Raw genomic sequence first — 20,719 nt, forward strand, 5'->3', positions numbered from 1 at the left:
TTATAATATCTTCCTAAGATAGAAATATGGAACAATATCGTAATAGTGGAAACTAATGTTATCAAATCTACGTTTCGAGGTATATCTGAGATAGATAAGGTAGGTATCCAAGGCGGAGATTTGTCCCGAAGTTTTTCCATTGTGCTCGCCTATGTCAGAATTAACAATAATTTATATATAGATTCTAGTTTCTGTAGTCTAGAGATATTATATTTTGGTTTAAAAGGAACCATTGTCCATGAAGAGGGACCATCATACTAATAACTATAATAATGTATGCATTTATATAGTGCAAATTCCATAAATATGTACAAATAACGCTTTCACATTATTACCATGGATATTTGATTAAACACGTAGGAAAACATTCTCCTATAATGTTGCAGCTATTAATCAGCACAGGTAGGCCTATCCATTTTTACAGCTGGGTGGAGCGAGGCAAATGTAAGTAAAGTGTCTTGTCTATAGGGCACAAGCAATGCGATGAGCATGCATTAGAAACACTGCACCACACACTCTCGGCCTATATTTAAAAAATAACCACTGAATATCGATAATTCATAGTTTGAAATTGTATACTTTTACTTAAATGCCTTTTCACTAGAAAAATCAATCGGAGATCTCCGCCATGATTTTGGTCAACTTTTGCAGTGTTATAATGTCATACATCTACATACCGTATAGATGCTACTGAACAGGTTCATTAATATATTTTATATTTATCTATATATAAATTTCTGTACGGACACACTTCTGTAATTCGCCCGATAAATTTTACCAAATTTGTCGGGTGTTTTCCAATCGTGGTGTACACTGTTGAATACCCGCACACAATAGTACATTTACGCATTTACCTATAATAGTTTTTAATAGCTGAAATCCAGTTAAACAGCTCGAGTACAACATCGTAATGTTGAACAAAAAAACAGAAATTCTAAAATATACTTTTTAATAGCTAAAATATACGTTTATTCAAGCGGGTTAATTGGCGATGACATGAACATTCCGGTTTCTCTTCCAAGGTTTTTTTTTGGTTTTTTTTAGAAGTTGAAGATGACATAGCAACTTCAGTCACCATAATTTTAGTTAGCATAACACAAGTAGGTAAATTTGTGGTCCCTTAGGTCCTACTTTGAACATATATTAATATTAGATATGAACTCAAAAACACTCAATCCTCCCCCACTCCCGAGATCAACATGCATTATCTCCTTATTTTCAAAATACGGCTGCATCATAAGTTTTTGTGACTCTAATAGTACTAATAGTACTATTAGAGTGTGGGTTACTATTAGAAGATTTACGGTATTTTGTAGTGGTGTATTGTCACATGCTACTCTACTATTTCAATCGATTATGACATTGACAATTTCAACAAAGTATCAAATTGTAAATGTTTGACTGTGTTTAGTGGTACATTATTATAAAACAAAAAAATACATTTCTTTATTGAGGATATAAAAATATATGAAACAAATTGTTTCCTTTTTGCACCCGTTCAACTTCCCATCCCTCCACCCTAATCTTAAAACGTTGTAACATTTTAATTAATCTATGCATAGAATGACCATGAATTTTGCAAAGTATTCATAAGGAATGTACAGAATCGTTTTGCATTATATTTGAGAACCATCTGTGGTGAGCAAAGCGAGTGTATTGTGTAGTATATTTTTAATTAACACAATATACTAAATAACAATAATACTATCTTTAGATTTAGATAGTCATGCATGTATCTTAACACCAAATTACATTACTGTAGGTACAATATAGGCTTAAACTTTTACATGAGTCATTAAAAATAAAATGTAGGTTGATGATCTTGTTCATACTGATCAATTCCCCCAGTGTCATCTTTGAATCTGAAAATAGAATTTAAAATTTAAAAGTTTTGCCTACACTTTTATATAAGTTCCCGAGAACTACTTGCGAACTCCCTGACGAAAAACTACAATTACAATCCTGTTGGTGCAGTACCTGCTGCTTACTTGGGCTCGAATCTAACCACTAGCCATCAGCGCAAGCTCGGTGGTCTAGAGGTATGAACGCCAGGCTAGTGATCTGGAGGTCGTGGGTTCGAGTCCCACCCGAGAACTACTTGCGAATTTTTTCGCAAGTATTCTCAAATGTACTTAGTATAAAGTACACAAATTACGTCAGAGTAGGGCAAAACATCTAATTACTCAACTCCCTGACGAAAAATTACAATCAACTTTAATTAATCTTCAATTAATCTTTTATGCAACCATCCTCTTTTGCATCAGCGGGAGCATGGATGTGCACTGTCACATCCTGCTTTCCTCAGCTTAAGTGGTGCATGCGCAGCTAAGTGAAACCATTTGTTTATTTTTGGAGCGAATAGAGACATTGCATGATTTAATACTTATAATACATTAATAATGTCCTTCTCTTGCGTTTGTCTATGGTTTAACAAACATGAATTTGAAGTTGTGTTATAGAGTATCACGGTGCTGACGTCACAATGGTAGGTGGCGCTGCGTTCAGCCTGCCTGAGTGACTCCAAGATCACCAATGGTTTGGAATAGGCTTATTGAAGTAGTCATTTTAAAGCTTAATAATTTTCAATAAAAACAAACTAAAATTTCAAAAGATCACTAAATATTTGTTTTTAATAATCTATTTATTCTTCAACTACAGTTTAAGTTTAAAAAAATCAAGCTAAGATACATAATTTGATACAGATCTTTACTGTTTATCAACATAGTAGCGCTGAACGTATTTTTTGGTTGGCTAGCAACCATGCAGCGCCCTCTATCATTGTGACGTCACACTGTGATACTCTATACAGCCGAGAATAGTACTCCAGAATTTAAAAAAGAAACAAGCATACTCTCCAGCAGGCATCTGTTAGTATGATGCATGAAGGAATTTTTTATTTAACGGTACATTTTTATTGCATTACGATAATTGTTATTCTTATAAAGCCAAACAAAAAAATAAAATATGTGTGTTTTTTTAATATTTCTTGAATGTATTTATATACTGTTTTTTTTTCTAAATTATTATCTCACCATGGACCATTTGTTAGAACATTATTACTTTTATAATGAAAAAGTTATACATGTTAAATATGTTTATAAATAAATTTTAAACATAGCGCAAAAGCCTTGTGTTGTCTTATGGAGGTTGTTCGTTTTTTTTTTATTATCAATTATTGCTAATTAAACTTTGCAAAAAAATTTGTCTTACCTTCTCCTATCTGCAAAATAGAAACCCCTTACATCAAGAATCTGTTAACCATCTCCTGTACTCTACCACCAAACCAGTTCATCAGAATTTCAATCGTAAGATCAAAAATCATGGCTAACATACTGCTGAAAACACTGCTGAAAACAGAAAAAAAAGGAACAAATAATACTTTGGAACAATGATACATGTGATGAATTTTTGTTTTGGTGTGGGGTACATTTTGTGACCTTTGCAACATTTGGCTGGGGGCTGAAGCAACTGGAAGCTTTAGTAGAATCATCATGCTCAGACAGACACATCTGAGGTGGAGTTTGCAATGTCACAATCCTTTGTTCATCATGAATAAATTGGTTAATTTATTGTTCATCGTCCTCTAGACAGACATTGTTAGCCTAAAAAAATATTACGTCAGAGATGACCTGATCTTTTTCTCGATAGCAATGACCTGCAAATCTACACTGGTTGACTATGGATGATATCCTGATGATATCTTACTTTAATTCTGTACTACATTTTTATACTTGCTAGCTATAGTTTTTATTTACTGTATACATACAACAGTCATTGTGCACATATGAAAATGGACTACAGTATAAAAAAGTATATTTACATTAACCAGTCAATTGCAACTCTGTCTTCATTTGGTTGCTCTCTATCCTCATTTGCTTGCTCTCTATCCTCGTTTGGCTGCTCTCCGTCCTCAATTGGTTGCTCTCTATCCTCATTTGATTGCTCTCTATCCTCGTCTGGCTGCTCTCCATCCTCAATTGGTTGCTCTCCATCTTCATTTGCTTGCTCTCTATCCTCGTTTGGCTGCTCTCCATCCTCATTGGGTTGCTCTCCATCCTCATTTTCTTGCTCTCTATCCTCGTTTGGCTGCTCTCTATCCTCATTTGCTTGCTCTCTATCCTCGTTTGGCTGCTCATCCATTACCTGAGAAAGATAAAGAATAACTTTTCATTTTTCACAAATTGTACCCAATTACCATGTTAGTTTCCATTGTTATGCACTGAAGGTTTAGATTTGCACATGTTTAGCCATTGTGGTAGCTAGAATTTGTCCAGTGATGACAGAAGCCACGATGCTTTAGTGTTTTTAATGTTTGTTTATTTTTGGTACATTATGAGAGGTGAATTGATAGAGTGACAGCAGACAATGTATCTTTGATAATGCTGTTGCATGTACTTTTCTTTAGTTTATGGTTTGACCAACCGCTTCAATTTTTAAAAATGTTTAATGAATGAAGTTCTGTTACAAAAGTGCAAGAAGCTTTCCAGATTTTAAATAGCTAAGAGTGAAGGAATGTTATCCTCATTCAATCTTTCTATTAAAAGTTGTTCTAAATAGAATGTTTCTCACATTTAGATTGATTATCAATTTAAATCAAAAAAGAAATTTGTCATACCCATGCAGCACCACCTCCTAAATTCAGATAGCTCTGCTGCAAAATCGAAGCAAGTTTTTTCAGCAATAAGGAAATCATCTTGTTCAAAAAATAGAAAATAGTTTCACTAATGAAAGGGCCTAGTTGGAATGGAAAGAAGTTGTCCATCAGCATATCGGATATCCATTTACAAAACATGGACAGCAACATATTCCCTAACATCCTGAAAACAGAAAAACAAAGAAGATTTATATATATGTTGTGTGTGTGTGTGTCTGGTACATTATGAGCTTAGTGAAGGTTTGATGGAAGATGCAGAATTCGGATGATTTTTTTAATTTATTGAAGAATTTCTAATATTGCCAATTCCTGAAGTAATGGTTTTGCAACAAAAAATAATATCACAGATCATATTGGCTAAATCTGCTACTGTACCAATAGAGGCTATAATATGGACTATAATGAAAATAAAGTTTACATCAGTGTTCCATGTTCAAGAAACCACTTACATCCGGACTCTGTCAACATGTACTCTACCACCAAACCGGTTCACCACAATTTCAATCATAAGATAAAAAATCATGGCCAACAACATGTCCAACCCCCTGTTGAAAACAGAAAAAAAATTAAAAATAATAATAATTTTGAACTAGCAACAATGGTGAATGGTGAACAATAAGCAAAAACAATTCAATTGATGAATTATGTTTTTTTGGTGTGGGGTACATTTTATGAGCTTTGCAACGTTTGACTGGGAGCTAGGAACCGGAAGCTTTAGTAGAATCATGCTCAAACAGACACATCTGAGGTGGAGTTTGCAACGTCATGTTCCTTTATTCATCACTCATCATCTAGACAGACATTGTTAGACATTACATCAGAGATGACCTGATCTTTTTCTCGATAGCAATGACCTGCAAATCTACACTTGTTGACTATAGATATCTTACTTTAATACTAATAGAGTCTATAATATAGACTATAATAAAAAAAAAAGGTTTACATTTGTATGCCATGTCTACTTCTGGCTTCATTTGATTGCTCACCCAGAACCTGTGTGAAAGATAAAGAATAACTTATCATTTTTTACAAATTATTAAGTTCCATTGTTATTGAGAAAGATTTGCACATTTAACCAATCCCATACTATTGGCCTAATATATTTAAAATTTAATTTTTGTTTACAAGGTATATGAACATATCTATATAAACACAATAGGCACAGAAAATTAATTCTAAACTGCCCAATGATATACTGAAATTAATTAAATTAATTTATAAATTAATTTGAAACGATAAAGATGAGGAAATCTGTCAGACTGAGAAAATGTTGGAACCTTCTGCTTGATAAGCAGATGTCCTAACCATTAGACCACTGGGGCTTTCATGGTATTGTTCAAATTTTATTGGATAGCGACTCTCTTAATAGCGGGATCTCCAAAGAGATACTTTTATATTAAACACATCAGGCACAGAACATTTTATGTATATATATGCTGCTTCATGAATAAGATGAGGGGGTATCAATTTGATCTCTGGTGCGTGTGCTGTTCAGTTGTACCATGCCGAGAGTGTTAATCGAGTTTGAACAACACCATAAAAGCCCCAGTGGTCTAATGGTTAGGACATCTGCATATCAAGCAGAAGGTTCCGGGTTCGAATCTTGGTTGGGGGAAACTTTTCATCATTCTTACAGATTCATCTTTATCACTTCAAAATAATTATTTAAATTTCACCAGACAGTTTAGAATTTGTGTTCTGTGGCTGATGTGTTTATATATATATAATAAAGACAAAATAAATTTTAACTTACCAGACCTTGTAGTCCTTCATTTGACAAAATGGCTGAAAAAAAAGACATGCGTAAAAAACAAGAAAGACAAAAGAATTAGGTAAAACAAATCCAGGTGTGGATCCAGAAGAGGGGGTGATGTGATGGTGCCATTCGTGCCTGAGATACAAGGGCCTACAGCAGGGGTCGGGAATGAAGGAGGAGAGCCTTGTTGGCATATATCTTCTATATCTGTTCCTAAATGCCATTTAGGAACAGTTTCTTGTCATATAGCATAGAAATGATACTCTCAAATAGAGATTATATAGCAACTCATTTTTATGAGTGGTTTAATATCCTTGGCTATCATCTCTCAATAATATTATATCACAACGCAAAAAAATAACTCCACTTCCGATGTGTTCATTAAAAGAAAAATAAACCAAGACTAACACCTATGACAGTGTCACTGAATGGTACAATTTAGTCTATAGAATTTAATATTATTTTTATTATTTACGGTGCAATTCAACCTACCGAATGTTTGCATTTTCTATCGGATTTGATTTACAATAAATTTTCGATCTTCGTTGTTGTTTTAAAATGGCCGTCATTGAAGCATGGTTCTTGAGTCGGGATTTATTGCCAGAATGTACTCAAATATAGAGGGAGCTATAACATTTCAATCCAGCAGGCCTGGACCCCCAATCCCCTCCCTGCCCCAATTCAATTTTGAAAATTATAATGCAAAAGATAGGACATCAGTTAAATTATCAAAAAATGTTAAAGTTTTAAAACTTACTAAATTAAATTGTTGGGTTAATTGTCCTTACTTTTATGCATGATGCATATTAGTTTGGATTTCCGCACTAACAAATATCTTATGTCTTATTATACTGACACAACTTTGGTAAGTTTACCTACTATGCTTAGTTTACTCTAAAAATAATTAAATAATAATAATAAAAAAACACCCTGTTCTAAGATCTTCCTATTTGACTTGTTTTTAGGAATAAAGTATGCCCCCCCCCCTACCCCTCATCCGAATGAATATTTTTCTTACACAAACCTTTGTCGTATTCTTTTAAGGTTTTGTTTTCAAACATAATATATGATTTATATACGCTTTATAAATACATACCTGTACTGTATTATAGTATTCAACTAGAAAGCTTAATAGTTTATCTAAAGACGTACATAGAGTTAAGATAAAAAGCTGAAAGTATAAGGAAAAAGTTTTAGTTAAAGTTAACGTTTTTGACTACACATTATTGAGTCAAACTGTTTGCTTTTTTCAAACTTAAAAATACACCCTGTTCTAAAATCTTCCTATTTGACTTGTTAGGAATAAAGTGTGCCCCCTCATCCGAATGAATAGTTTTCTTACACAAATCTTTGTCGTATTCTTTTAAGGTTCTGTTTTCAAACATAATATATGATTTATATACGCTTTATAAATACATACTGTATTATAGTAATCAACTAGAAAGTTTGTTGTGCTTAAAAGTTTATCTAATGACGTACAGAGAGTTAAGATACAAAGCTGAAAGTAAAGTAAAAAGTTTTAGTTTAAGTTAACATTTTTGACTACACATTATTGAGTCAAACTGTTTGCTTTTATTTCAAACTTGTATTCCAAACTTAGAAAGGTTATTAATAATTATAAATGAGTCAATAATTATAGTATTTGAAGGAATTAATATTATATACAGAAGGTTGAATCAAATAAAATATTTTTTTTATTAGATTGCATTGGACATTTTTGGGTGGTATTACAGACCAATTCATAATTAAAGTATAAAAAAAAGATCGTAAAGTGGAAATGCCATAAGAACAGCTATTAAAAATATTGAATGAAATAAAGCGGCTTCAAATTAAGACCCAATACCCATTGGTTCTGCAATATCATTAAACATAATAGCAATGCCAAATTAGGGCCTGGCCAACAAACAACTTTTACTGCAGTACTTACTTTGAATAATACTTCACACTTTGTTGTTGGATTTGGTGCTAATTGTTTGTATGCTTCATGCCTAGAGTGGCTCTCTGACAAATGTCTTCCAAAAGTGACTACACTCTCCATGGTGTAAAACAGTTTCCTTATGTGAATCATTTGCTATGATTTGAGTGAACCATTGAGGTAAATTATACCTCCATGAGTGAACCTGTGTACCTGTGTACCTGGGTTCCTATGACCTACTTACATTACAGTTGATAGCACACCAAAAGTTGAAGCCCTCTATAATATATTATGATATTTCAATTTTGTACAGGCACAGAATAAATTCTGAAGCGCCTCGTTATATACTGAAAATTACTACTACTATGTTCAGTAGAACTTTGTAAAATTTCGCGTTTGAAACTTGTTCGCGATTGTTGGAAAGAAAGAAACAAAGTTTTATAATGTGAAACAGAAGCTGCTGATGACTGGATAAAAACCATGTCACCTATAATTGTTCTTTTAACTTAATTTATTTTTGTTTTTATGTTTTTTAATTGTATGAGCAAAAAACAAAATATACTACTAATATTGTTTATATTTTTATTTAATACCAGCAGCAGCAGCTTAAGTTAAATGTTTATTTTATTTGTATATTATTTTTATACAGAAGAGATAGATCTGAATGGCAATGATGAAGTGCTTACACCTGTGATGAAACGAAAGTTATCACGAGATGTAAAAGGATCTGTCAAAGGACGATTGAAGCGTATGGTTTCAAATGCGTCTGAGGCAGAAAGTAAAATATCAGAGGAATTAACAGTGAGTTCAGCTGATTTGATTATTAAGTTTTTGCGGATTTTATTTACACTGATAGTGTACATGAAATGGACCTGGTTACACTACCCCAACTGTTGATATAATGTCAGTCATTAAGCCTACCCTCTTATAAGGAAATGTATGTGTGTGAATATCCTGTGTCTCACATCCCAACTGGAGTGTAATGCCCACATCTGCTGTGGACGATGGGCATAATAATACAGCAAGCATTACAGGGTGGGAAGCCTTGCCTGTTATTCCATATTTGAAGCTTTGGTTGTCACGGTGGCTGTCAAAAAGGTCATGGAGCTATAACAGGATTTGAACCTTGGATTGTTAACCAAGTTCATCTTCATCGTTATGAGTTTCCACAATCATCATGTTGATTGTCATGGAACTAGTCAGCGTAGGTGGCAGTATTCACAGCTGGGTTTAGTTTTGTTTTGGATTATTTCTATTTATAATATAATGCTTAGTTCTCAACACATGAAACTTTCCTTAATGTGTTAACAAGTTGTGAAATCTGGTAGGCGTGGAGAGCCTAATCTGAAAAATACCTTTACCTTGTTTTTAACCTTTTATCAGTTTTCAAAAGTTCAAATCAACAATCTAATGAACACACCATCTTATGCAACTCAAAAGTCTTCTAATAACAATCCGTATCTTACAGAAAACTGAGGAGGATAATCTCCTTGAGAGTTTCAGCATTAGTAGAACAATGCAATTGAACTCACCAGAGTATCATTGGATCGTTATTGGTTGTATCGCTGCTGCTATCAATGGAGCGTCACAACCAGCGTTTGCTATTATATTTAGTCGCATACTTGAGGTTAGTATAAGACATCCTAAGTGAAGTTTATAATTTTTCTTTGTCGGACATAGTAGTACTAAGATAAGATAATATTTTTTCCTTGTTTTCATAGTTTATCTTGATGTTAAGTTTATCAAATTTGTTTTGATGTATTAAAGAATTTGAATTATTTATTGGTTCATCATAAAATATGTTGGAAATTCATTTTCCAACTTTTAGTCGATGTTGTTGACTGATTAGAAATCAAGTTGTTGTGTGCACCGTATACTCTTCTTCTTTTTCTTCTTCTTCTATTTTAAGGAGCAAACTTCATAGTTGAAGACTACTGCTCCACTAAGGGATAACCCCCTACTCGTCTTGAAAGATGTACTAGGTTCTTAAAAGTGCACATGAGCCAGATGTACAATGGACCTACGGTTTATAGTCCTTATCCGAGAAGACTTGTTCTACCACCAGAACCATGGAGTGAGCCTCGAACCCTTGCCAATGTTATGGCTATGGATTTCGGTTCCGCTGTCTTAACCGCTCGGCCACACTCTACTCTGGGTCAAAGCACTGACTTTTTAATGACCTCATGAAATATTCTCACTATCCAACTAATAACAATTTATTATTTGTATACCATTTAATGTTTATTTGTCTTTAAGGCTTTTTCATTTCCTGATGATGAATTGAAAAGAAGATCAAGGATTTATTGTGGAATGTTTGCCTTGATTGGTGTTGTCTTGTTTGTAGCTAATTTAATTCAGGTATAATATTTTTAAACCAATTTGTCATTTTCATATTCTTTTCTTTTTGCCATGCAAACCATTAAAGATGTATTGTTCCCCAAAAATATGAATAGATAATTTTTTGGTCTGAATATAGTTTTTCTCTTTTGTAGAAAAAAAACAACAAACAAAATAAGTGGTTAAATTCAATATATATTGGTAATATGGGTAATCGCAATCAATAGTGATCATTTCCATGTTACTATGCGCTTGAACATGCAGTACTGGTTCCTATAGAACTACAAATCGTGTTGTATGTGCAGTCATGGTATTAACCATGATTAGTTACAATTGATTACAATGTTGACATGAAAGCACTCACTCACTACTTCCTTTCAATTCTGTTCAGTTCCATCAGTTGCTCGAAAAGTTAACATAAACTTGCGCAACTGCAGTAGTTCCTTTCAGTTGAGTTGAGTTCTTCCATGTCGACATACACCCGCTTAAAGGCATAAGGAGGACTAGGTCCGACAGATGAATTAATGAACGAAGCTTTATTTTTTAACAGGGAGCAGCTTTTGGTAAATCAGGAGAAGAACTTACAAAAAGAGCCCGTAGCATGTCTTTCAAGGCCATGTTGAGACAGGTAACAATGTCCCAAAACTTATGCAGCTCTCGGGTACACTATCAAACTTTATGTGACAAAAATATGTTATGTGCCCAAATATGGTAGCGATATGCCCAAATATAGTAGTGATAGGACATCATCCTGTCAATGTATGGGCACATCACATATTTTTGTCACATAAAGTTTTATATTTTAGACATAGCCTAATGTAGATCTCGGAGGCCCCATAAAAATATATTAAGCGAAATACTTGGCAAAATAAAAGGAGTAACAGTGTGTTATTTATTATTTTGGTCCATATTGAAGAAAAAGGGATAGTAATAGAATTTTGAAATCTAATATATTGCTTTTCTGAAAATCAATAAGCATTGCCTTTAAGCCCAAAAATTCAGGATGATACAATAAAGTAAAAATAGGCATTGGCAGACATAACACTGTGATTTACCATGGTTTGGTGGGCTGTCTAAAATTACATTTCTCAGATTCTTGTAGGACTTTTTTTGCTAAATTTATTATCTCATAGAAAGCAATTTTTTATAACTCAACATGATTATTTTCAAGGATATTACCTGGTTTGATGATCAGAGAAATGGTACCGGGGCATTAACATCAAGACTTGCCACTCAAGCAGCTAATATACAAGGGGTAAGATATAATGTGTATTATATATTACTAGTATTTCGATGTGATAATTCTAGAGAACTTTGTCATCTGACTTGAAAACAAAATGGATTTAAATTTATATCAGTGCTTTCATTCATAGAAGGGGTAAAATAACTGTAAAAAAATATGTAAAATTATGAAATGATACTTTACAAACTGATTAAGAAAAGATATAAAATTGTGTATTGGTGTTTATAATTTTGTATAATTAATTTTATTTATTTATTTATACACCTTTAAATTGGTGGCACTCATAGAACAAAATTAAAAAGGAATATAACTAATTTACAATGTACAGTGTATACTCTAGTACACACAAATATCATAGAGATAAAAATAAAATATAATAACATAAGGAAAGCCTTATAATACCAACATTTTTTTTAAAGTAATTGAAACTTAAAGTTTATCTGTAATACAAATGTTGTATACATTGGTCCTGTTTAATTTTTGACCTTTTTTCCAAGCTATCTTGGTGTAAAATTTGCAAAAGAAGATATCAAAATAGTGTTAAACTTTATTACAAACACTATAACTTAGGCGTCACACTTGCCATATGATTGGTTGTTGCCTACATTCCTTGTTGTTTTATTATGCTAATTACTTACTTATTTATATACACATGTCCTATTGGTATATAAGCACTCTAGGCGTTGTTTACTGTTCTGATGATGAGAATAGTTTCTCGAAACATGTTACATTTACATTTTAAGGCAGTTTGCCTTTTTATTAAATGCCTCGCTATAGTCATCTTAACTCGTAAGTTTGGTGGTATTATTCATGATTTATCAAACACTTTATTATTATGTATATTATGTATTTAGGCAACTGGAGCAAGACTTGGGACCGTATTTCAGTCAGTTTTTAACATGGGAGCAGCTCTGATAATTTCATTTATTTATGGCTGGCAGCTTACTCTGTTGGTGTTAGCTCTCTTGCCTCTTATTGTCGTTGCTGGTGCAATACAGTGGAAAGTTGTGCAAGGAAATTCAGTAGCTAACAAGGTAGCATATGAAGGTGCTGGCAAGGTACAGTAGATCCATATAACATAGCCTATAATTAAAACGTGAACTTGATTGGTTGAAACGGCATCACATGACTAGCTGCTCCGAGGGCTGTAATTTATATAGTTCTTCGAGCAGTGTTATTTTGACTAAGTAATTTTCATTTAATTTTTGTCATGCGGATGAACAATTGTTTTTATTTTCATCAAAATTGGGTGATGGAAAGTTAATTTTTTTAAGACCTTAGTTTTAGTATTTGAAAATATAATTAAAATTATTTTGTTGTTCAGAGACTGTATGAAGCCCAGCGTAATGATGCACTGGCCTATATCATTTGTTTTGGTATTTTGAGGCCATAGATCCATTTAACCCACAAATAGCTTACAGTGAACTATGCATACAGTAATCTCAAATGTTTTAAAACTGTATATATTTGGTTGTATCTTTATTTTATAGGTTTCGAGTGAAGCCATTGACAATGTAAGAACCATTGCATCATTGGCACGTGAAGATACATTCTTTGACAAGTACTCGGATTACCTAGAGGAACCGCACAAGTAAGATGTTACATTTGTTGCAATCAAAAGAACCATATTAGGGCATAGACTGTATAAAATTGTCTTCATTTAGACAAAATCTTCTTTAATGCACTCTTCTTCTTTGAAAAGTCCTTTGCAAGCACCCATAATCTCCTCCAATCCCCACTTGCTTCATTGACATCTGCTGGAAATATTCCTTTTTGATAAAAGTTGGATTAATCCTTTGCTCTATTGGAAAATCTACTGGAATGCCTCTCTCTTTTGAAAAACCTGTTGAAACGCTTTCTCTTTGTTTAACACGAAATATCCACTGGACAACCTTTCTCTTTTACCATTGAAAAGTCCACTCAGAAGCCCTCCTTTTGGTTCATTGAGTAAGTTCTGCTGGAAAACAGTCTTTTGCTTTTTTCGGTAAAGGTTAGCTTAATCTGTTGCTCCATTAAAAAATCGACTCAAAAGTTATGTATTATCTTTCAGATCAAGCCTAGCAAAGGGCCTGATTGGTGGTTGTGCCTTTGGATTCAGTCAGTGCGTTATATTCTTTATCTATGCAGCAACATTTCGTCTTGGTGCTGATCTTGTTGTCAGAGACAAGATGGAATTCGAAGATATATTTTTGTAAGTTGCAGTAAATTTTAACATTCTATATAAAAAACAGTTGTAAATGTATGAAATTTTTATACAATTTTTGGGTAGAAGTTTAATACCTAGACAAACGGCAATTTTCTTTGATCTTTTTGTTGTCTGGCTTGCTATTTATGAACCAACCAATGATTTATTTTATAGTTGTCTATTGTTTACTCAATGCTACTCAGATTCCACCATTCAAATTACCAATCTAATCCGCACAAAAATCAACATATTCATCAAAAGTATACTTTACTCAATATTGTTATTTTTTACACCACCAGAGTTTTCTCAGCCATTGTGTTTGGAGGATTTGCGTTAGGCCGGGTGTCTTCTCTAGCTCCAGATTATTCTAAAGCCAAGATAGCTACAGCTCAAATGTTCCAACTCGTTGACAAAGTGCCAGACATTGACCCATATAGTACTACTGGAAAAATATTGGTAATTTTAAGCAACTTTTCACAACTCTCTGCCTCCTACCTAAAACAGAATAGTACTATTGCCTTACTCTAGCCAACCTCTATCTCAGATTTAGTTTAGAGGTAATCTTTTACTTTTAAAGCTAAGATATTCTGTACAGTTGGAGGAAAGTTGGAGATAAGACTATATTTTTAACAAATATGGTTCACAAAATCTTTATTTATCAGACAGTATAGAATCAAAATGTTATTAGTAGTAGATGGCGCTGGATTGTATAGTGTCGTTTGTACACTGTACTTTCAGGGTTCATTACATCATAAGTTCATTGGCACATAAACGTAAATGTCCACTTACGGTAATCTAAATTTGCTTTTATTATCATAAAAAATCTGATGCCTTTATTTTTTTATTATAATAGGAAAACTTTAAACCTCAAGTTCGTTTCCGCAATGTAAAATTCAACTATCCATCAAGACCAGATATTCAGGTTCTTCGGAACCTGTCAGTGGATGTCAGTGAAGGAGAGATGTTGGCACTGGTTGGCAGCAGTGGATGTGGTAAAAGTACTGCCATCCAGTTATTGGAAAGATTCTATGATACTCGATCTGGAGAAATTGTAAGTATTTATTCATTTAAAACAACAGAGTGGCAGATTTAAATCTGCATAATTATCTGATACAAACACAATTATTGTAAGGACATTTTTTTATGTTGCGTAGGTTGCATTACATTGCGTCGCTAGTGGGAACCAAGCTTTAGTAAATCAGTAAATAAAAAATATTTCAGAGCAAGGCAAAACATCTGCCAATTACTTACTTTCTGTCATAAAGCTACTCAACAGTAATTATACAATAATCATCTGATAAAAAACAAGTCAAAAAGTTAAAGCAAAACAAACTTTATAAGACTCTTAATCATGTCTTTCAATTCTTTTAGCTTCTAGACAACTTTGAGATAAAATTATTGAATGTCAAATGGTTGCGGTCTCAAATTGGTCTTGTGTCTCAAGAACCAACCTTGTTTGATTTGACGATTGCTGAAAACATTGCTTATGGTGATAATGGCCGACAAGTCAGTTTGGATGAGATTATGGACGCGGCGCAACAAGCCAATATTCACAAGTTTATAACGTCACTTCCAGAGGTACATCATATAATGATTACTAATACTAGCAATGCACCTTATTTTTTTCTTTTATTTTATGTATTTAGGCACATGTGGCCAAGGATTACCAATAGTAAATTAGTCACTGTCCTATTAGATAGGCGGTAATCAATTCAAATTTCTTTCACCTATCTTAAATTGTATCTAGATTTAGCCATTTTTGGAAAAAGATGATGTAGTCTATGAGAAGGGTCTTTGAGTTTCTGGAAGTATCGTAGCACAGTCTAGTTTGGCGTTCACATGCATAGGCACAGTACACTGTGTTGTAACTGGGAAACATGATTCTATAATTGCCCTTACTTTCATTTTTAACTGTAGGGCTATGATACAAGAGTTGGAGATAAGGGCACCCAGTTGTCTGGAGGTCAGAAACAACGAGTAGCCATTGCACGGGCTCTGGTACGCAATCCCAAGATTCTTTTATTAGATGAAGCGACATCAGCATTAGATACAGAAAGTGAAATGGTAATAGTGCATTTACTGTACATGTACAGTATTTCTGATAGACATCATTTATTATTGTATTCAATTATTCTGAGATAGGCAGACACAACGCAAAACAACTTTTGTGGAAATAATGGCATCTTGGTTACGCTTAACCTACAGTAGCTGTCTTGGATATTTTCAATTCAATTCAATTCAACTTAACATTTATTTCTTCCTTCAAGAAAATGAGGTAAACATAACAAATTCCAGAAAAAAAATATAACAAGTCAATTGATGATAAAAAAAATAAAGTATACAGATATCAATAAAAGGAAGTAGGCAGTGCCCAAGAAGATACAAATCTTGTGGCGGGCCAGCCTATTTACAGACACAGGTAATACGGACAAAAATACCAAAAAAATAGGATTCAAAATACAGGACGTAAGGACAGGGACATAACATGATAGATGATAGATATGAGAACATTATAATACTTACAATTTATGACATTGTTTTTGTTAGAATAAAAAACAAACAGTTTTTTTTCCCAACACAACATGCCTAAACTCAAACTGCTTCATAGAGACACTTTTTTTTAACTCACTCCCTCTCGTGAATCATGCACTCTTGCAGTATACAACGTAAAAATATCACAAAATAATTATATACCTTTATGTTGTCATAATGTGGAATAATTGTACATCGTTACAATTATGTGTAACTTTCTGGCAGGAATTATGCTGAATTTTAATATTAACTTTTCTGTAACTTTCGTTAGGTTGTACAAGATGCTCTGGATAAAGCTAAGAAAGGTAGAACATGTATAGCCATAGCGCACAGACTGTCCACAATACAGGATGCAGACAAGATAGTGGTTATCAAGGCTGGCCATGTCTCAGAATCTGGTACTCACCAAGAACTCTTAGAGCAACAGGAATTCTACCATATGCTTTTTACAGCACAGGATCTGCAACACTGAATGGAATTGGATGGTTACTTTAATTAATGTGTTTCTGCTGAAAATTTAACTGGTTTTAGTTAAAGACCATGTTGCAGATTATTTTTTACTAAAAATAAACCAATTGTTTGTATCAGTTGTCTGTGGTTGGTTGTGTAAAGACATCATTATTATCCATAGAGACACATCCACATCAACCATGGAAACTGTTTTTTTACAATTCAAAACAATCAGTTTGGTTTTTAAAACCATTGTTTTTATTACTAGGGCTATTTCTCCCAGACAAAAAAAGCTAGCAAAAACAGTCCTTACACTCCATATGAACTTATTTATGACATTAATTTTTACCATTTTTTGGTGATCAGTTAGGGGAAAGTTGGCCAACAGACGAGAGGAATGGAGAAACCTGGTACAAAGAGTAAGCAAGGCAGCCCAGGCGGAGAAATCAGAAGATTACTCGGCGAAGAGGCACTAAATAAATAAATAATAGTTAGGGGAAAAATGGCAAAATCAGCACTGATCATTAAGGTATTATAGGAATTTTGGAGTTGTCTAAACAATGGAGACTATCTTGCATCTTGGGACCTCTAAAGGTTGGGTATTCATATTATCACATTGAACATTCCTATATTATACAAATGATTACAATGACTAAAGAATTTTTCAGCTGAAAAAATAACCACATAAACACCTAGAAAGTAGGAAGCCTTTTGCCATTTTTCTCGGACTTTCATGATTTTGGATATCTCTTTGCAATATCTAATTTTTATGAGAAGGTTTAGCTCTATTTAAACTCATTCCTGAGATTATTATTTAAACTTTTTCCGTCAATTTAATTATCATTCCAATACCTTAATCCTTACGCAGAATAACTTTGATAGATTATAGATGGTGTGTTAAATTAGGTGGTGTTTCTAAGAGTTAGCAGTAGAATAATATTGCAAATATACATATTTTATTTTAAAATAAAGTTATTAATATTTTATAAAATTGTATATATATGATATATATTTATAATATAAACTAACCGAAGGTTTGTACATTTTTATCGTATTTTTATATATAGTTTTTATTAATTTGGGTTTTAATTAACTGAAAAACTTAAGTTTTATTTATAAAATCATACCAGTTATTTTTATCTTTAGAAAGTATGAACATTATAGCACAACTTACTAAAGTTATTTTCAAAACTTAAGCAAAACTGTGGACTTAAAAGAAGCTTTAAGATGATTTTTTAAATAAATCTAATTCAATGTGAATACATGTTATTGAATTTCATTTGTTCATAGCAAAAATGTATAACTTACATCGCCAAAGCATAAAGAAAGGAACTGCTGACATGGAAAAGTCCGGTTACGTTTACGTTCGTGCTACCATAAAAATAATTTATTTATACTTTGCAATAGGCCTAGCTGCAATACAGCAGATTTATCCTCTTTTTACTTTCACGATTGCTGCTTTTTGACTTGTGACATAGGAAATAGTAATGTGACATTACCATTTCCTATGGACATAATTTATTTTAAAAGAAGATTGATTAGAAGTTCTAATTATCAAAATACTCAATCGTAACCATTTGAATGAAACTCATCTGCATTATATTATCAACATTAACTTTATTCAAACAATTACAAAAATGTAATGCATATAAACGTGTGCAAAAACTATATTGTTTACATTGATTGACACCACGAAATTTAACGACTTTAAATGCGTCAACTTTGTGTTTCATCCATGTTTCACTAAGAAAAAAACAATTTATATTTTCTTTAAATCATAACGTCTTTCCTCATGCCTTTTATTATAAATCCATTTCAAACCTTTCAAATATATTAATATTTATATTTTTTATTTCTTTATTTTTTTTTTACAAATTGTGACCCTTTATGTATATCAGAATAAATAATAAATATAGGCGAAAGCTACATTCGGCAGGGGGTGCCGTTCAATTCCTTTTATGATTTTTTCTTGTAGCTTCACGTAACGTATGCATGTCTCCTGTTGCAATCAATTGAGCAATAATAATTGTCTTGCCCATAAACTCACTTTAAAGTTACATTTTCAGAATGTTCATCTTAACAATAGACCCCACCTATTAATTTAAACAGTATAGGGGTTTTTTGTGTGTTTTTTTTTCCAAAAATGATTTTCGATTCCTTCCACTGACAACCTAATTGAATTGTTACTTACATTTGTTTTTTGTTCTTTTTTCAAAGATTTTGAATAAGTTTAACCTTGAAGTAAATGTAGGGCAAACCGTAGCATTGGTTGGTTGCAGTGGGTGTGGTAAAAGTACAACAGTACAGATGATTCAAAGGTTTTATGACCCAAGCCAAGGTATGGTAAGTGGACCTATTGATAACTACTATAACAAGGCACTTAAGCCCGTTTTACACTAGGTAAATAGAAAACGTTAGTTTATGCATATGTATATGCAAAATTCTGTCATATTTTATTCCGCGACAAATTCTAGTTCCTTGAGTATCGCTTTAGCGAAATTAGTATTTTCTATAGCATTTTTTTTTTACTTTTTGTGCAGCCAAAAAATTTCCCATCCAATCAGACCTGATGAAATGAGTTGTCATATGAATCAAAAGGCTCAGCGATATGTATAATAATATATATATAATATTGCAGCTATTTGCTTGTAGTGGAAAGGGTAGCATGATCTTTTATAGCTCGGCAGTGAAAGTAAAAAATGTATATAGCTTGATCTTTTTTGGAGACAGTACATCTTTAACACAGTAAAATATGTATTTTTTATTTATTAATTTTTGCAGGTAAAGTTAGATGGTACCGACATTCGAGAGTTGAATGTTAAATGGTTGCGAGAGAGAATTGGAGTAGTTAGTCAAGAACCTGTGCTTTTTGCTACTTCAATTGCAGAGAACATTCGTTATGGGCGTCTTGACGTTACTGCGGATGAGATTGAAATTGCTGCAATAGAGGCTAACGCACATGAGTTTATATGCTCTCTACCAGATGTAAGGTTTGGTTTAGGGTTTTATTATGGTAAAAAAAAACATTTTTACAAAACCTAAAATTAAATGTAAAATGCCTTTTTACCATTTAGTATTGCATTGCTGTTAAACACTGCTCCACATAAATCAGCAGTTTAAAAATGGTTTTTCAATTTTATGTAAATATATATTTGGGGCAACTTTTTTCTTATTCTCATAGATTGCCTTATTTTTATCATTTCAAATTAATTAATTAAATTTCAGTATATCACCGGGCGGTTTAGAATTAATGTTCTATGCCTGATGTGTTTATTGCGTTTTTTCAAACACACATTCTTTATTTTCCCATAAAAGAAATACATATAAAAGAGATTACATTTGTATGAAATTAAGGATCTACATCTATTGGCAAAAAAAAATATTGTTTAAAAAATACACTTTTTTTCTGCCAGTAAAAAAAAATGCCATAAATATACTATATTCACACTTTTTTGCCTGAATTTTTAGGGTTACAATACATTAGTGGGAGAAAGAGGAGCTTAATTGTCAGGTGGTCAAAAACAGCGAATAGCAATAGCTCGTGCCTTAGTCCGCAACCCTAAAATCAGCTCTTGATACGGAAAGTGAAAGTATTGTACAAGCAGCTTTTGATAAGGTTAGTATATTAAGTAACTAGCTACCCAGGG

General features: G+C 32.8%; 1 protein-coding gene, 1 non-coding gene and 1 pseudogene across 2 annotated transcripts; 2 read left to right on the forward strand and 1 right to left on the reverse strand.

Annotated features, from left to right (window-relative positions):
- The window catches only part of LOC140040797 (ATP-dependent translocase ABCB1-like), a 79,696-nt pseudogene that overhangs the window by 8,192 nt on the left and 50,785 nt on the right, over positions 1-20,719 (forward strand).
- LOC140050353 (uncharacterized) lies at positions 1,647-8,448 on the reverse strand. The gene is made up of 9 exons (XM_072095511.1): positions 8,338-8,448; positions 7,831-7,908; positions 7,507-7,581; positions 5,598-5,647; positions 5,104-5,199; positions 4,616-4,817; positions 3,821-4,143; positions 3,211-3,344; positions 1,647-1,862 (listed from the first exon to the last, which is right to left on the reverse strand). The coding sequence occupies exons 1-8, from the start codon at positions 8,446-8,448 to the stop codon at positions 3,239-3,241; spliced, it is 1,041 nt and encodes a 346-aa protein (XP_071951612.1). The 3' UTR covers positions 1,647-1,862; positions 3,211-3,238.
- Positions 2,023-2,097, forward strand: Trnat-agu (transfer RNA threonine (anticodon AGU)). The gene has a single exon. It is a non-coding gene; the product is annotated as a tRNA-Thr (tRNA).

This window comes from Antedon mediterranea, chromosome 1 (genome assembly GCF_964355755.1).
Source record: "Antedon mediterranea chromosome 1, ecAntMedi1.1, whole genome shotgun sequence".
In the NCBI taxonomy this organism is placed as follows: domain Eukaryota; kingdom Metazoa; phylum Echinodermata; class Crinoidea; order Comatulida; family Antedonidae; genus Antedon; species Antedon mediterranea.